Raw genomic sequence first — 18288 nt, forward strand, 5'->3', positions numbered from 1 at the left:
GAAAGACCGTTTGCATAGCCAAACGAAAGATCGTTTGAATAGCTAAAGGAAAGATCTTTTTTATAGCGAAATTGCAGATCGTTTGTATAGCTAAAGGAAAGATCGTCTGTATAGCCAAAGGAAAGATCGTTTGTTTAGCTACAGAAAAGATCGTCTGCATAGCTAAAGGAAATACCGTTTGTATAGCTAAATGAGAGATCGTTTGTATCGCTGAAGTATGATCGTTTGTACAGCTAAAGGAAAGGTCGTTTGTATAGCGGAAGGAGAGATCGTTTGTATAGCTGAACTAAGATCGTTTGTATAGCCAATGGAAATATCGTTTGTATAGCTAAAGGAAAGATCGTTTGTATAGCTAAAGGAAAGATCGTTTGTATAGCTAAAGGAAAGATCGTTTGTATAGCTAAAGATGAGATCGTTTGTATAGCTGAAGTAAGATCGTTTGTACAGCTAAAGGAAAGATAGTTTGTATAGCTAAAGGAAAGATCGTTTGTATAGCTAAAGGAATGTCGTTTGTATAGCCAGTGGAAATATCGTTTGTACAGCTAAAGGGGAGATCGTTTGCATAGCTAAAGGGAAGATCGTTTGTATAGCTAAAGAAAAGATCGTTTGTACAGCTGAAGAGGAGATCGTTTGCATAGCTAAAGGGAAGATCGTTTGTACAGCTAAAGGAAAGATCGTTTGTATAGCTGAAGTAAGATCGTTTGTACAGCTAAAGGGGAGATCGTTTGTATAGCTAAAGGAAAGATAGTTTGTATAACTAAAGGAAAGATCGTTTGTATAGCTGAAGGAAAGATCGTTTGTATATCTAAAGGAAAGATCGTTTGTATAGCTAAACGGAAGTTCGTTTGTATAGCTAAAGGAAAGATCGTTTGTATAGCTAAAGGAATGATCGTTTGTATAGCTAAAGGAAAGATCGTTTGTATAGCTAAACGGAAGTTCGTTTGTATAGCTGAAGGGAAGATCGTTTGTATAGCTAAAGGAATGATCGTTTGTATAGCTGAAGGGAAGATAGCTTGTATAGCTGAAGGGAAGATCGTTTGTATAGCTAAAGGAAAGATCGTTTGTATAGCTAAAGGCGAGATCGTTTGTATAGCTGAAGTAAGGTCGTTTGTATAGCTAAAGGAAAGATCGTTTGTATAGCTAAGGAGAAATCGTTTGTATAGCTGTAGTAAGATCGTTTGTATAGCTATAGGACAGAACGTTTGTATAGCCAAAGGAAAGATCGTTTATATAGCTAAAGGAAAGATCGTTTGTATAGCTAATGAAGAGTGCGTTTGTATAGCTGAAGTAAGATCGCTTGTATATCTATACAAACGATCTATCCTTTGGCTATAGAAACTATCTTTCCTTTCGGTATACAAACGATCTTTCCTTTGACTATACAAACGATCTTACTTCAGCTATACAAACGATCTCTTCTTTAGCTATACAAACGATCTTTCCTTTAGCTGTACAAACGATCTTTCCTTTAGCTGTACAAACGATCTTACTTCAGCTATACAAACGATCTTTCCTTTAGCTATACAAACGACCTTAATTCAGCTATACAAACGATCTCGCGTTTAGCTATACAAACGATCTTTCCTTTAGCTATACAAACGATCTTTCCTTTAGCTATACAAACGAACTTCCCTTCAGCTATACAAACGATCTCCCCTTTAGCTGTACAAACGATCTTACTTCAGCTATACAAACGATCTTTCCTTTAGCTGTACAAACGTTCTTTCCTTTAGCTATACAAACGATCTTTCCTTTAGCTGTACAAACGATCTTCCCTTTAGCTATGCAAACGATCTCCTCTTCAGCTGTACAAACGATCTTTTCTTTAGCTATACAAACGATCTTTCCTTTGCCTATTCAAACGATCTTTCCTTTAGCTGTACAAACGATCTCCCCTTTAGCTATGCAAACGATCTTTCCTTTAGCTATACAAATGATCTTTCCTTTAGCTGTACAAACGATCTTTCCTTTAGCTATATAAATGATTCCCCCGTTGAGTCTGTAGGAAATGCTTTTTTGGCCACATAATTACTTTGTTGTGTGAAAGTATATTTTAACTTAACTGCATTTTGTATTTATTGTCCACTCTATTTACCTGCAGCATACATCCCCGAGTACATCCCACCAAAAAATAGGCCGAATCATTGAGCAGAAGACAATAGAATTTGTTTCGTTCAGTATTTAAATGCTGTTGAGATTACATTTACCTTTGATTCTTAGGAATGCTGATAATACGAATCATCAATTTAAGGCAGTGGACTGGTAGCCTTATTAAAGCATTAGACTGTTAAGAAAATTTCATGACAAGGATATAGCATTTGTCAAAGAAGTCTCCATGGATCATTTGTTGACCTGGTGGCACAAGAAAGTGGGGAGGAATTCATTATCGAACGTTTTGTGTTGTATTTGATTATCCTATGTACATGTACTTATGTTAGTGTAACACACACGCACGCACGCACACACACATACACACACACACACAAAGTGAATTGTGTTATAGTGTATGTGATTTATTGAAGCTAAATGTTTTCCTTGTAATTTGAGTCGCATGAAACTGCGATCTTCAGATGAACTTACTCTTCTAAATATGGCAGTGGTGTGAAACTCAAATCGTGAGATAAAGATTCAATATGGTTTCAATAAACCTTACAAGTGTGTGTGTGTGTGTGTGTGTGTGTGTGTGTGTGTGTGTGTGTGTGTGTGTGCATACAGATGTACATCTATATCTATCTATCTATCTATATATCATTATTAATAAATTATAGGGTAGCAAAGAAAATTTTAGAAATTTTATTTACCACCAGTGGTCTAGCGAGAGTAAAAAAACAGTCAATAGACTATGTATTATTCATTTGAAATGCAGAGACGCCTATAATAGGACATCTACTCGCTAGAAATAGCAGCAAAAATACTACATACCACAAAAGTTAGGGATAATTTCGAAAGGAAATGAAAAATAAAAACTTTTACCAATCTATATTCTGTACCATGGTTTCAAGTCAATTTTAGTAAGATAAAGATTATATCTTACAAGGTCGGACTATCGTCAGCAGAATTGACCAGACAACATATGAAGCACGAATCAGTACGCAGCATGGTTCGTGTTCTTATGTCTAATTTTTCAAAATATACCGCGTATTTACGGTTTACCTAATCGGCAGCAAATACAAAAATGCAAAATGCCGAAATTCCTTCAGAAAATCATCCAAAAAGAATTTTATCATTATTAATAAATTATAGGGTAGCAAAGAAAATTTTAGAAATTTTATTTACCACCAGTGGTCTAGCGAGAGTAAAAAAACAGTCAATAGACTATGTATTATTCATATCTATATATATATATTTGACAGGAACGGCAACAAAAGAAAGAAAGAGACCCCGATATTATGCAAATAGAGGAATTTATCTGTAAAAATATGTGACACTTATTCAGTAGCCATGATAAAACTCCGAGTTTCGGATGCCAGGGTGGGGTGTCCACGCCAACATCTCTCCAGTTATCCGGCCATTTGAAAATTCCTGTGAAAAATGACCGTAAAAAACAAAGGGAAATAAACAAAGGGAAATTACTGTGTAGTGACAAAACGCGTCTAAAACTGCGTATATTATCGCATGCACGCATATATCCATACACGCACGCACATATCTCAATATACGTACGCATATATCTACATACGCACGCATCCACGCGCACATTTAAAGTTCCTTGTACGAGTCTCTAAGCGTAGGGAAAAAAGTTTGGAGGGGAGAAAACAGAAAACTATATGTGGAAAAATACAAAAAACACATTAACTCGGAGTTTTATCATGGCTACTGAATAAGTGTCACATATTTTTACAGATATATATATATATATATATATATATATATATATATATATATATATATATTGTTGTATTTCAGGATGGTCTTTGTTTTTTTGCCAAATAGAAAAAAAAAATGACCCTCCCAAAATAGAACAATATCTGTTTCAACACATGGTTTCACATCAGGAATCTTGCAACACAAAACAGTGGCTATGTGGTAAGTAGCTTGCTTTCCAACCATATGTGTGGCAACCTGGGCAAGTGTTTTCTACTATAGCCTCGGGCCGACTAAAGCCTTGTGAGTGGATTTGGTAGACAGAAACTGAAAGAAGCCCATCGTATATATATGTGTGTGTGTGTGTGTGTGTGTGTGTGTGTGTGTGTGTGTGTGTGTGTGTGTGTGTGTCTGTCTGTCTGTGTTTGTCCCCTCCTCCCATCGCTTGACAACCGATGCTGGTGTGTTTACGTCCTCGTAACAATAGCGGTTCGGCTAAAGAAGCCGATAGAATAAGTACTAGGCTTACAGCGAATAAGTCCTGGGGTCGATTTGTTCGACTGAAGTCAGTGCCCCAGCATGGCCGCAGTCAAATGACTGAAACAAACACAAGCATATATACATACATATTTCTTTTCTTCGTCGTCCCCTCAAATAATTTAGTTCCAATTAAAAATGATTCAGAGGTCTCAGTCCAGTTATTCAATACTCCCCAGTATTATTACATAATAAACCGCGTCTAAATGGCTCTCTGATTATACTCTACTTATTAAATAAATCCTAGTATACGGGTATAACGGGTATTTTGAGACTACAGAAATAGCGTTCTGACGAAGCCTGTCACCAGCTGAACTTTGAAGTCACTATCAAACTTTTCATTGTAAAAATACATTTTATTCTCTACTGAAACATATTGAGTGCCATTTCATTTATTGCTTGATTAGATTACACACACACACACACACACACACACACACACACACACACACACACACACACACACACACACACACACACACACACACATACACACAAACGCATACATACATACGTATGTATGTATACGTTTCTATCTACATCATAAGAATAGCAGACAGGATTTTGATTGAGGAGTTTCTCAATCGTTAAAACGAATCTACCATTAAGTGTCTAATATGTGAAAAACATAAATGTTAGATAATTGTATTTGCAGGGAACTTGCTGCTGTATCACGTACACACACACACACACACACACACACACACACACACACACACACACACACCTTTATACATACATGCCTATATATATAATACGCATGTGTGTGTATATGCCTTATATATGTTTGCATATATGTACTATGTATGTACGTATATCAGTTCAATTCAAATGCCACTGTGATTGATTTTGTATTTCCGTTCCACCTAGATCGATAGTTGCCTTTTTTAACCCCATGCCAACCATGATTGAGCAGATATATGATGAAAGGCATTCCAACCATGATCATCCTCCTCTTAATTTCAGACACAGGATAAAGTAGTTTTAGATATACCATGCGGCCTTCCCTTTAAAAGATGATTGGCTTTTCATTTTGCGGAGATTTTGTTGCCCTCTTTAGTAAGTCAGGTGGCCGCATAGAGGCTTCCTTTCATCAGTTACGATATTTTTATTGCAAATGAAGTTGCTAATTTCGTTTGATAAAGGTATGAACGCCGCACGTGACCTCTGTTCCTGGCCAGAAATAAACTAATATTTGTTTTCAGCACATTTATTTGACACTGAAATATTTAGAGACCCTTTGAACCAAAATTGAATGTTAACGGTACATTGGAATTCGAAAAAGCATAACCGCTGTCCTGCTTAATTTTCTTCGATTCGGCAGCAATTTTTCTCTGTTCTGTGGTATGAAAAACTTCTTCTAAACTTTTCCTCTGGTCAGCATTTAGAACCGACGTCAATAGGTGGTGCCAGTTAGAATCTTGTGTCATGACAATTTCCATGCAGTCTTTGAATATAATATATTCGTCAATGTTGTAAACTTCGTTGTCAATGAGTGTCGGGTAATTTTCCAGCGCCTTATCGATGTCTTCTTCATCGTCAGAAAAATCATCGTAAGCGTTATCGCCGTCATCGTCATCGTCAACAGGATGTTCATCGTCGCTATCAAATATCTCATCTTCATCGCTATCAAGAATGTCTAGCTCATCCCGTGCACTGTCGTGGTCATTATCTTCGTCCAATTCTACTTCTTGTGCCTTTAAAATATACGATCGTTTTAAACCCTTGAAGAGGGTGAGAATGGACGGTAAAAATTTCCCTCCCAACTCTGTAATTTCTTTGGGCCTTCTGAGAGGTGTGTTAATTAGAGTGCACAAGCCCAAAATGTTTAGTTTGCGGTCATGAACCCCGTGGAAAGTATTAATGTTGTTCAACCATGTCGTCAAGAACTGGGGTATTATTGGACCAGATAGATTCGGTAGCTGTACGTCTTGCAATGTACTGAACAGAAGCGCTGGGTTGTAACATAAGCCTGCTACACATATCAACAAACACATTGCTCTCAATTCTAACGTTTCGATATTTCGTGCTAGTCTCTTCACGGCAAGTTCTATGAGAGAAGGAACCACATGATCAATTTGACCTTTGTACTGCAACAAAACGACTTCAATGAGTTTGGCAGCATGGCACTCAGAATCTTCACCTATCTTTTCAGAAGTTAAAACTAACTTGCACATATTGTAGATAGCTTCCAAGTATTCAGGTTGAGCTAAAAAGGCTGTTGTGTCAACGGTGATGTAATTGTGTAAACAGGGAGCCATATCAATAAAATAATCTAGTGTTTCGGCTCGAAGGGCCTGGTACAACATCTTAAATATCTCCCACATATTCGTCGATATTTGGGTTTTTGTGAGATTGTAGATTAAAGAAAACACCTCTTCGTAAAAGTCAATAAGATTTTGTTGCAAGATTGAAACGACTACATTTAAAACATTGCTTTCTAATTGCGATATTATTTCAACTTTGCCTTTTACAACATCCAAAACTGTATCCATAGTATACAGAATACCTAATCCGATGATTACTTTGTCTTCAGAAGTATCAACATTACTGCTGAGCAGTTGATTAAAAGTTTGTTCAAGGTGTGTAATTATCTCGAGAGCAACGGGAAGTATGTCGTCTGCATACTTGCGAATCAGGCGGCGAAAAACACTGGTAAGCTCATCGTTTTCAGTTTCACGAATTATTCGTAGGACCTCGAATATTACTGGTCGAATATGAGGACGCAAAAATTCTCGTGCCTTCTCGTATTTCGTCACTAGCATTTGCAAAGCCATGGCGGCCTCTACACGAACAGGCAGTTCACTATCATTGCAGAGACACTCCCTGCTCATTTCTATAGCACGCAATAAGTTATTATAATTTTTCAACACTGCACCGTTAAAAAAATCTAGAGTCCAGAAAGCCCTCGCCCTTAGAAATCCGTGTTGGCTTTGAAACTCTGGAAACAAGTGGGTGACAAGAACTGCTTCAATGCGTTCCTTATAAACATCACTTTCCACAAGAATATCAGCAACGGTTCCTAGCATATGCATAATACCATCTTTTTCTTGAGGACTCACATCATTTTTGTTAAGAATCGTCATGCAGAAGTTCATTGCTTTTTCAAGAACCCCGCTTCTTTTGCCAGCTAAAGAATGGAAAAACCGCCCTGCCGCATCTATCGTAGACATATCAGATAAGTCGAACTTCCTGCGAATATATTCGTGTGGATCTGAATTCCATAACTCATTGTCCTTTTCACTGTGCCACATCAGTGGAAAAATTACTTTTTGAATAAGGTTGTCAGTATGATTTTTTAGGTATTTCCAAGTCGAAGCATAACTAATAGAACGGTTTAAATAGTTTAGAATCAAGCGCAAAACCCTCGGGGCTATATAATTGTTTTCATCATTGTTGCCTAAAATATTAATCAGTACAGGTATAACATTTCGTGGGAAAGTTCTCAAATACCACTCTGAAAATTGCTTATATTCTCTATTTACTTTACCAGGACTCCCGTACTTCTGGAAAGTAAAGGTTAAAATCCTTGCGGCCCATTTTTTGGCTTTCCACCAAGGAAGATCTGGTCTTTTGTCTTCCTCTATATTATGGGCTCCTTCAGGAATAGGATTTTGCATCACTTGGCAAGTGACTTCCATCCACTGATTGAACACGTTTCTTGAAATTACTTTCAACGCCAAATGTTTGCGAACGAATGAATAGAATATCTTTAGTATTTGTTTCTGTATTATGCTAGACATGGGAGATGGATCGGGTAGCATCTTTACAAACAAATTGAATATTAAAGGCAGTTCGACACCCATTGCCGTGTTAAGAATATCCCTATCCTTCGGCTTCTTCGATTCGTGTACTTTTACAAGTTGATACAAACTTACCAAAGCACCATTCCACGCCGTATGGTTTTGTGACAGAATACACGAAGCTATTTTCTCAACGAAACTTGGCCATCTGTTCGGGTAGTCATGTTTTACGATTGTACTTAAAGATATACTTAACTGGCTGCGTATTATATCAGGACTATGTATAATGGCTTCAATGATGTGCCGGCGAACCGCTGCTCGATCTTCTTCACTGATACTAAACAACGTTGTTGCAGAATCAGTTTCAATTTCGCTATTATCCCAGTATTTTTTCACCAAGTTCTTGAAATAAGACACTGCTGCTTGCTTGACAGTTATTTCTAGATTATCGGACATGACAATAGTCATCATTAAGGCAGGCGCGAACCCATTAAGTTTATCAAAATGTTGTAGCTCACTTTCAGCTTGTTCGCGGAGGCTCGGGTCGAGAGTTCCTCGTAACAAATCAACGAGTTTATTGATATCCATATTGCAAATATTTCTTTTTCCTTCTATCTTGTAGTTATTTGAAACTGAAGATCTTAAGTAATTTTTACGGTCCTTTCAGAAAAAAAAAAGCACACACATGCATACAACAATCAATGTTAATATCAGCGATTATTAATTGCCAGTATATTACACTCGTGTATAATATTTTGACATTTGCTTCAGAAGTGGAGATCGCAGGCTTCCTACTGCTGATATTTGGTTTTAGACAAGGCACGAAATCTAAGTTTATTCATTTGTCTATGTTAAAAAGTTACCTCAGCCAATTAGAAACTACGTCATATTGTGACTCGCCGAATTGTGACATCATGGCTCATTTACACAGGACACAGAAAAATTAAAGCAACAACCACGTGATTGCTTAATTGAAAATAACGCTTGAAATTCTCTAGAATTTAAGTGGAATAAAACTGCTGTTGCTGCTGCTGTTGTGTTTTAAACAAACATTTTCGTGTAGAGATATTGTGATGTGTTGTTTAGTTGTTGCTGCTAGGGAACTTGAATCAAGTACGGTTTGCTTGTTGGTGCTTTTGTTGTTTAATACTAGTCCTAATCGACCAAGGTCTGTGATCCTGCTGTAGCAAGACTCGAACCCAAGTCAAGCATTACGGACTTCAAGCCACGACATCGCTCAACCCTGTTCGCGTGTGAAACCGAGTTATCAGCCAATCAGCTACCAGTCGTCGAGTGACAGGTTTTTTCCCCCAAACCCTTCTACATTGTTTTACAGACAATAGAGGTACCATAGCCTCTTCACCAAAAGTTTTTTTACATTGGATGCACAACTAAAGGAAACTCTCGCGGTGTGCCTAATAAATACCTAACACTCCGTTGAACCCCCTAACGCGAAACCGATAGGTAAGATCGGCCATATAGATTATAGAACTGGTTAAATACCTAGACCTTAGATATCATGTTGCACTCACCGGCAGTCTTCTTTAGCAAAAGATGGTCTGGGGAACGTAACGTACGGCTTATTAAATTGCGCGCGTAAGCGAAAGCAGGATATTGTAGTCGCTTGTCCTTGTCTGTTGTCTCTGTGTTTGTAAAATTACTGGAAAATGGCTGGACTGAGTTTCACCAAATTCTCCAGAAATGTTCATTGGGTGAGTGGCTCGAAATCATTAAATTTTGGATTGGCGAATCAAAATGTTTTTTTTCTTTCTTTCTTTCTTTCTTACATATGTATAAACGATAAGCAGGGGAAATAACTCTTGATGTCGTTTATATTATTTTCTAAGGGAGGTCACTCCCGAATAATTTTAAAGAGTTAGCTTTCGTTATAATATGCCAGTCTATTGATACTGAAAATATAAAATTCATCATCATCATCGTTTAGCGTCCGCTTTCCATGCTAGCATGGGTTGGACGATTTGACTGAGGACTGGTGAAACCGGATGGCAACACCAGGCTCCAATCTAATTTGGCAGAGTTTCTACAGCTGGATGCCCTTCCTAACGCCAACCACTCAGAGAGTGTAGTGGGTGCTTTTACGTGTCACCCGCACGAAAACGGCCACGCTCGAAATGGTGTCTTTTATGTGCCACCCGCACAAGAGCCAGTCCAGGGGCACTGGCAACGATCTCGCTCGAAAACCCTACAAGGCCAGTCAGGCGGTACTGGCAACGGTCACGCTCAGGATGGTACATCTTACGTGCCACCCGCACAAGAGCCAGTCCAGGGGCACTGGCAACGATCTCGCTCGAAAACCCTACAAGGCCAGTCAGGCGGTACTGGCAACGGTCACGCTCAGGATGGTACATCTTACGTGCCACCCGCACAAGAGCCAGTCCAGGGGCCCTGGCAACGATCTCACTTGGCTTGCCGGGTCTTCTCACGCACAGCACATTTCCAAAGGTCTCGGTCAGTAGTCATCGCTTCGGTGAGGCCCAATCTTCGAAGGTCTTGCCTCACCACCTCAGCCCAGGTCTTCCTAGGCCTACCTCTTCCACGGGTTCCCTCAACTGTTAGGGAGTGACACTTTTTCACGCAGCTATCCTCATTCATTCTCACCACATATCCAAACCAGCGCAATTGTCTCTCTTGCACACCACTACTGATGCTTCTTATGTTCAGCTTTTCTCTCAAGATACTTACACTCTGATGGGTATGCACATTTACATTACACATCCAGCGGAGTATACTGGCTTCATTCCTTGCGAGCTTACGCATGTCCTCAGCAGTCACAGCCCATGTTTCACTGCCATGTAGCATGGCTGTTCGTACACATGCGTCATACAGTCTGCCTTTTACTCTGAGTGAGAGTCCCTTTGTCGCCAGCAGAGGTAAGAGCTCTCTAAACTTGGCCCAGGCTATTCTTATTCTAGCAGTTACACTTTCAGCGCACCCACCTCCACTACTAACTTGGTCACCCAGATAGCGGAAGCTATCGACTACCTCTAGTTTTTCTCCCTGGAATGAGATAGAAGTTGTTTCCTGTTTGTTTACAGTGTTTATTGCACCTGAACATCTGCCACATACAAAAACTAACTTCGTAGTTATGTTGTTAAAAAAAAAAAAGGCAGAAATAAAAGAATAATTTTTTTTTAAATTGAATGAGATTCATAAAATTGCATAAGGTTTAGTTTAATAATAGAGTCTCAAATCTATAAACGTGAAGAAAGGAAAGAGTTACAGAATTGTACAGAAAAGGTAAAAAATAGAAAAAATAAATGAAAAAGAATTAAAATTGAAAGGAAAGAAATGTGAAATTCTTTGACATTGACGTTTGGAATTAGAAGACTATGTCTTATTTTGTTTTTGTTTATTTTTCTGTTTGTATATTTTTTCTTCTCTTCCATTCGAAATGAAAATATCCCTTTTTGGAAGCCGCTACACTATATTTCTGTTTTTTGTTCCTACATTTAAACAATTTAATTTGTAATAGATTATGCAGCATCTGTCACACAGTGTATTAAAAAGTGTAATGTGTATTTGACTATGTTAACATTTAATGTATTTGAAAAACAAAGAAAGGCAGAAAACTAGTTCAGTATATTGTTTGAAACGACAGATTTATGAAATCCCTGTTGATTGTAAACATATGCAACCCAGAACCTTGTAGGGGGGGGGTCACACAATTGAGAATCACTGACGTAAACGAGGAACAAAACATAAAAGCAAAGTAATTTAAGCGAAAGTTGACATTTTAGAGAATATTTCTTCAAGACACAAGAAAGGAAAATAAAGATGACAAGTAAATAAAAAAAGAAACAGGAATAGAACAAAACGGGTTCGATTCTCTTTTGTTCCTCATGACTAACAGCCTTGCAAAGAACCTAAACTCGATCCATGACATCGGCACGTTGTTTTCCAAAAACTGTTGCATCGACAGTAATAATTAGAACAACAAGGAGGGTAGGTTTTTTTTCCGGGAGGACCACAAAGATAATTCCATTTAACACACTTTTCGCTTCTGTAAATAAAGAACATTGAAAGCAAGAATAAACCATTTGTATTTAACAATAAACTCGTAACTATTCACAGTTATTAAAGTTTGGAAAAAAAATTTCCACAAAATGATCTGCATACGTCCTGACAAATTTTGTGTACATGCATACACTCACATGTATCTATATAAATGTACATGTGTACATAATGCATATAATACATATGTATGTATGTATGTATGTATTTATGTATGTATTTATGTGTGTATGTATGTATGCATGTATGCATGTATGCATGTATGTATGTATGCATGTATGCATGCACGTATGTATGTATGCATGTATGTATGTATGTATGTATGTATGTATGTATGTATGTATGTATTATGCAAGTATGTTATCTTTTGTTTTTAGTTCTATAAATTCTTTCTTTGAAGAAGGAACTACTTTCTGACGAAGATACAAAGCTCCATCTTTGGAATGCAGATAACGAAAGCAACGTCATATTTTAAACCCGAGAAAAGTCTTGCAAAGTTTTACTTTTCCGCTTTCAGATTGTATTTATAATGTGTGAGTCGGTTGATTTTCTTTTCTGAAAATCCAGACTTATCCAAACTGACAATTCGTTATTTACTTAGAAAATCAAGTGAACCAATTATTATTTGTATAAATGTAAATTTGTAATCCAGACGTAGAAGCTAGAGGTTTCAAAACAGTTGTCTGTAGTTGTCTTCTTTCTCTTTGATTTTCAGAAAGATATTCACATCAGACATGAGACTTTTTCGTGCATCTTCAATTTTCCCATTCATGAGAGGCACCCAGCAATCGTTCATTGAGTGTCCATCTAGAGTATGGCCACAGGGTTATCTTTACAAAGCCAACAGCCTTGCAACAAGCACTTTCTCCAAAAGAAACTACCTTTACTGGCTTTTTAAGTTGTGTCAAGTAGATGAACATGCAAGAAAACTCCTTTACCCACAATTACCCAAGTATTACACCTGGGGAAACAATAAATGGCATAAGAGGAAACAGGCTGACGTTCTTGCAAGAGTTTAGTGTGCCCCCACCCCCCAAGCCAAGCAGAATGCTACTACTTATGGCTCCTTTTGCATGAAGTACATGGTCCCAAATCATTCCAAGATTCGAGGAGGGTAAATGGTCATGTGTGTGAAACTTATAGGGAAGCATGCTATCAACAAGGTCTTTCTACAAAATGATGGGTATTGGGACCTTGCATTGACTGAAGCATCAGTATCAGATTCTCAAAGAGAATTCTGTAACCGTTTTGCAATTCGACTGAACATGTGTCAACTTAGCAGTCCCCTACAGCTTTGGATGAAACATCAAGAGGATATGGTTGAGGACTTAAAGTATGCAGTTCAACAGGCAAACCCAGATATCAATATTTAATCATCTGAATCAATTTTTAACTAAGCCCTAATTGAAATTGAGGATCAAGTTTTGGCCATGGGAGGCAAAAATTTGCAAGAGTCTGGCTCTGGACTGCCAAAAACAAACTGTTAAATTAGTGATTTAACTTCAAGAGACATAGCAAAAGAGACAAATTATGACATCACCAACTTGGCTGCATTTGTGAATGAACATGAACCTAAACTTTTTCCACAACACTGTGCATAGGATCGAATTTTTCGTTTTTTATTATCATCATTATTATTATTTTTGTGTTATGAATCCAGAATTGATTTTCCAATTGAAGAATAAATTGAATTTAGAAAAACAAATTTCTATACAACATATTTTGCTTTTTTCTTCCAATATATAAGGAATAATTTCATTCCTGGACAACGCTGGGTGCCTCTGCTTATATATATATATATATATATATATATATATATATATATATATATATATATATATATATATATATATATATATATATTCATATATATAAAAGTATATAGAGTAATGTCTATTTGTCTATTTCACAGGCAATTTTTGGTCCTCCAAAATCGTCTTGGCATATAAGTTAATCCACCCATTTTTCTTTTTTTTTTACTTTTATGACAAGAGGTACGGTATGTGCTGCACACATGAAAATAAAATGTGCATACAACAGTAAAATTTAACAAAAGTTTCAGAATAATTATTTGAGCAATACACATCTAAAGCAATTGTAAGTATATAATTTTACCTTTCTTCCAAACCTGTGTTTGCAACTTGTAGTGAATTATCAACTGTAGCGGCATCTGGAAATGAGATAAAAAATTATATCCAAGAATTACAATTCGTTTTAACGAAGTCGTGCCTAAGAATATGTAAATTAAGCAAGTACACTCGGCGGATATTCTAATGACCAATACATAATATATTTCTTGCTCGTAAAATGCAGACAGAATGGTCACAGTTGGAAGATATATTTCATATTTCCTGAAGGCGATATGATGATCCCAATGGATGAAATCTTATAACAGAATATATTTAATTTCAATGATTAGGAGATACAAAAATTATGAATAATCATGAGTTATAGGCAAACCTGTGGAAATTCACAAATAAAGATAAACCCCTGTTTTTATATATATATATATATATATATATTAACTTGCTGGGTCTTGAGAAAAGTATAGTGCCCATAGCTTTCATAGACCTTTTGGATCGATGAGGTTCATACAGTTAATATTCTGTTTAAACTATTGCTGAAAAAACATGAGCAGAGAAAGAGTTCCCAAGGCCAAACATTCTAAGTGTGGGTTGCATGGGAACAGCTAGCTTTAGGAACAGAGTCCCTAATAGTAGCAGTGAGAAAAACAGTGAGAGGAAGCAGCATGCCTATGGAACAAAGACTGGGGGTTGTTTGAGGGTAAATTTTAGCCAACCAATCACATGGCCACGAATCCCTGTCTGATTTTGTTTTTAATCTGGCAGGATGTCCAAAATTCCCTTCCTCGCTAAGCTGGGGTAATTTGAAATCTATTTCATCCTAATCTGAACACTATTTCAAGTCACCAAGAGGTAATCTGAATGGGGGAGGGGTAATCTGCTGCACCGACAGTCTTCCTCTGAATTGAGTTGTCTTCATAGAAAAAGAACAAAGACAATGCCAATCAGTTCTCTTCATTTCTCCTTCATCTTCTCCCTCAACTCTTCTTCCATTTGTTTACTATAGAGTATTGTGTATAGCGAGTACCTACCCTTGTTAAGGGACATTGCGTATGAAAGAGCACAGAAGTAGACACCAAGGATAATCTTCATTGTGCACTTGTTGAAACTGGAAATGGGAAAAAATCAAATATCAGTATATACAGATGTATGTGTGCATGCGCATGTGTGTGTGTCTGTGTATGTGTGTGCACATGCATATATACACATATGTATGCAAATACATGTACAAGTACTTTCATAATTTTACAAACACAGAGAATGAAAGGCTAAGTCGACCTCGGCGTAATTTGAACTCAGAACGTAAAGACAGATTTCGCCCGGTGTGCTAACGCTTCTGCCAGCTCGCCGTCTTTCTGCATCCACTCATCCAGTACCCGAGCATATCTGATATATGAATTTATGTGTCGGCTGATTCCATCATGAAGATTTCCCTTCCTTTGGTCAGTAAGGGAAGGCAATTTTCATCTGCTCCATGGCCGTAGTGAAAGAGGTTGTGTGGTAGTTTGGACTGAAAGGGCTGAAGACAAATCCTTTTCTCTTTGGCCTACCCTTCATCAACTTTTCTGAAAAGGAAAGTGAGCATGTGCTTTTGAGTTTCCAAGGCTGAGAGAGAGAAAGATAGGTGGGGAGAGGGTTGTGGTCGTGGCGCTTGTGGATTTTTCGTGGGGTCTCCATGAGTAGTCCAGTGTTGCTTGCCTATTTTAGGAATTTTCTTTGTTATATCTTTCATTGTCATTGACTTTTTACACGACACTCTATGTAACTCCACTTTGCTCTTCATGTTTTATAATGTCTAATCTTATTTTTGTCGGCCCTTGTGGCTAATAAAGAAAGGATTATTATTATTATTATTATTATTATTATTATTATTATTATTACTGGTCCACATACAACCATAGAGAATAATTTAAACATTACTTACTTTTTATAGTCAGTCATTATTTTAAGATGTGTTTATAACGATATGTGTATCTGAAGTCTTCTGTATATTTTTCTGATGAAAAGCTGGAGTCAGCTGATGAGCTTTATATAATGTTGGCTTTCTAGAAATGCACCTCCCATTCAGCTTCTCATATTTCATCACGCCCCTGCTTTCTCTCCGTCTTTTTTTTTGTCCTTTTTCTCCTTTCGTAAATAAATTTCCTATTTTCTGTTTTATTTTCTGTTCTCTGTCATTTCATCCTGTTGCCCGTCCCATCTCATCAACGCTTTCACTCTGAAATACTACTACTACTACTTCTATGAAGGAAGAAAATGGAGGAGGGGGGAAGAAGAAGAAGAAGAAGAAGAAGAAGAAGAAGAAGAAGAAGAAGAAAAAGAAGAAGAAGAAGAAGAAGAAGAAGAAGAAGAAGAAGAAGAAGAAGAAGAAGAAGAAGAAGAAGAAGAAGAAGAAGAAGAAGAAGAAGAAGAAGAAGAAGAAGAAGAAGAAGAAGAAGGTCAATATAAGAGGTATGATAAAGGAAATAGCAAAGTACCAGGCCCCAGCCATTAAATTATAGAGGCTATGGAAGAAAGTGCGGGTAAAATGTAACCCAGTAGTTATAGGGTGCATCAGGAACTATCCCAAAAGATTTGAACAGATGGATAAAGGGAGCAGTGCAGCTCCAGAAAAAAAGTATTATTAGAGTCAGCTGGGATACTTAGGAAGGTTCTTGGCATCTGTTACTTGTAGCCTAGTGGTAGGAAATTCTTCTTACGCATATATGAAATAATAATAATAATAATAATAATAATAATAAATTCCCTGATGCAGCACCAGGCTGTGGCTCTCATGGCTTCTGATCTGAATTGATTGGAAGTGTTATCATGTACATTGGTATAAAAAGATGAGCTACAGCAAATATTCTGCTCAATACCACAGATTTGTTTGTCAGTTGTTTGACCTTAACCAGATGAGCATGTCCCTTGGTGGCTGACGATATGTGCATCTCTGATCACGAGCAGAAGCAGTGGGGGAGCATCATAGCCATGTGTTGAGAGGAATTCTTTGGGGTTTGGATAATTCACCTCAAGAAACATGGGTGTTTCATTCAACATCCTTAAGCAAACCTTATTCAAGGACCCTTTGAGCAGGATGGGCTACTCGACCTGAAGTAAATTCTAATTGGGCCCCACCTGCAAGGTCATGTGCTGTTTATCTTGATATGAGACCACCATATTGCACACATATGGTTGTGATGCATGGGCCTTATCAGACGGCCAGTCATGATGGGTATATTGGGCTTTGTATATTTTACCCCCGTGTCACTTTGCTGGCATGCACTACTCTCTCATTCAATGATGATGATGATGATGATGATGATAATCCTTTCTACAATAGGCAAAAGGCCTGAAATTTGTGGGGAAGAGGTAAGTCAATCACATTGACCCCACTACTTGACTGGTACCTAATTTATTGACCCTGAAAGGATGAAAGGCAAAGTCCACCTTGGTGGAATTTTAACTCAGAACGTAAAAACGGACGAAATGCCGCTAAGCGTTTTGCCGCCCATCGTACTAATGATTCTATGGCTGTGGCAAAAGAGGCTGAAAGGAACGAGGACAAAGACATTCCTCTTTGGTAAAGCCCTCATCGATGTTTTTCAAGTTTCACTTGAAAAGGAAAGTGAGGGAGGAGCTGTCCTCGAGTGAATTTATCAAAAGGCAGATGAAAGTTGTGAAAATGGCAAGAGTGGATGATAGCACTCTCAGTGTAGACCTGTGAGTCGGAGGAAAGAAGTTGGAAAAAGCACACACACACACCCTTTGTCTGTCTTTGTATTGCGCCCCCTCATCCTTCGCCCTGGTAGCAAATAAAAGAAATCATTATTATTATTATTATTGTTGTTGTCGTTGTTGTTGTTGTTACTAGTAGTAGTAGTAGTAGTAGTAGTAGTAGTTCTTTTTCCTTCAATTATCTTTCCATTTCTTTGCCGAGTGTCTTCCTGTTGCTTAGGGCAAAGAAACTCGCTGTATACATCGATTGGATGTAGAAATATAATTAACCACACACAGGCAGCAATCGTTCTCGCAGTGACAATGTCCTTCCCAATACACATAACACACCAATTAAAACAATCTTTTGCACTTATCGTAGAGATGTGAAC

At 37.6% G+C, this 18288-nt stretch overlaps 1 protein-coding gene and 1 pseudogene across 1 annotated transcript; both read right to left on the reverse strand.

Annotated features, from left to right (window-relative positions):
• Nucleotides 1–5570: 5570 nt before the first annotated feature.
• LOC106879137 (importin-7 pseudogene) lies at nt 5571–8672 on the reverse strand (annotated as a pseudogene).
• Nucleotides 8673–11685: 3013 nt separating this feature from the next.
• On the reverse strand, nt 11686–16262 carry LOC128250540 (uncharacterized). The gene is made up of 4 exons (XM_052975807.2): nt 16125–16262; nt 15232–15308; nt 14232–14286; nt 11686–12105 (listed from the first exon to the last, which is right to left on the reverse strand). The coding sequence occupies exons 1-4, from the start codon at nt 16139–16141 to the stop codon at nt 11949–11951; spliced, it is 306 nt and encodes a 101-aa protein (XP_052831767.1). The 5' UTR covers nt 16142–16262; the 3' UTR covers nt 11686–11948.
• Between the last annotated feature and the right edge of the window lie 2026 nt (nt 16263–18288).

The sequence above is a fragment of the Octopus bimaculoides genome, chromosome 22 (assembly GCF_046866305.1).
Source record: "Octopus bimaculoides isolate indiv1 chromosome 22, ASM4686630v1, whole genome shotgun sequence".
Lineage (NCBI taxonomy): Eukaryota > Metazoa > Mollusca > Cephalopoda > Octopoda > Octopodidae > Octopus > Octopus bimaculoides.

What these genes read in the sequence shown, in the direction of transcription:
- LOC128250540 (XM_052975807.2), bottom strand. An exon ending in CGCAATGTCCCTTAACAAGG is followed by an intron (nt 14,287 to 15,231) that starts GTAGGTACTCGC and finishes TCTCATTTCCAG; the next exon opens with ATGCCGCTACAGTTGATAAT. An exon ending in AACACAGGTTTGGAAGAAAG is followed by an intron (nt 12,106 to 14,231) that starts GTAAAATTATAT and finishes CTTTATTTACAG; the next exon opens with AAGCGAAAAGTGTGTTAAAT.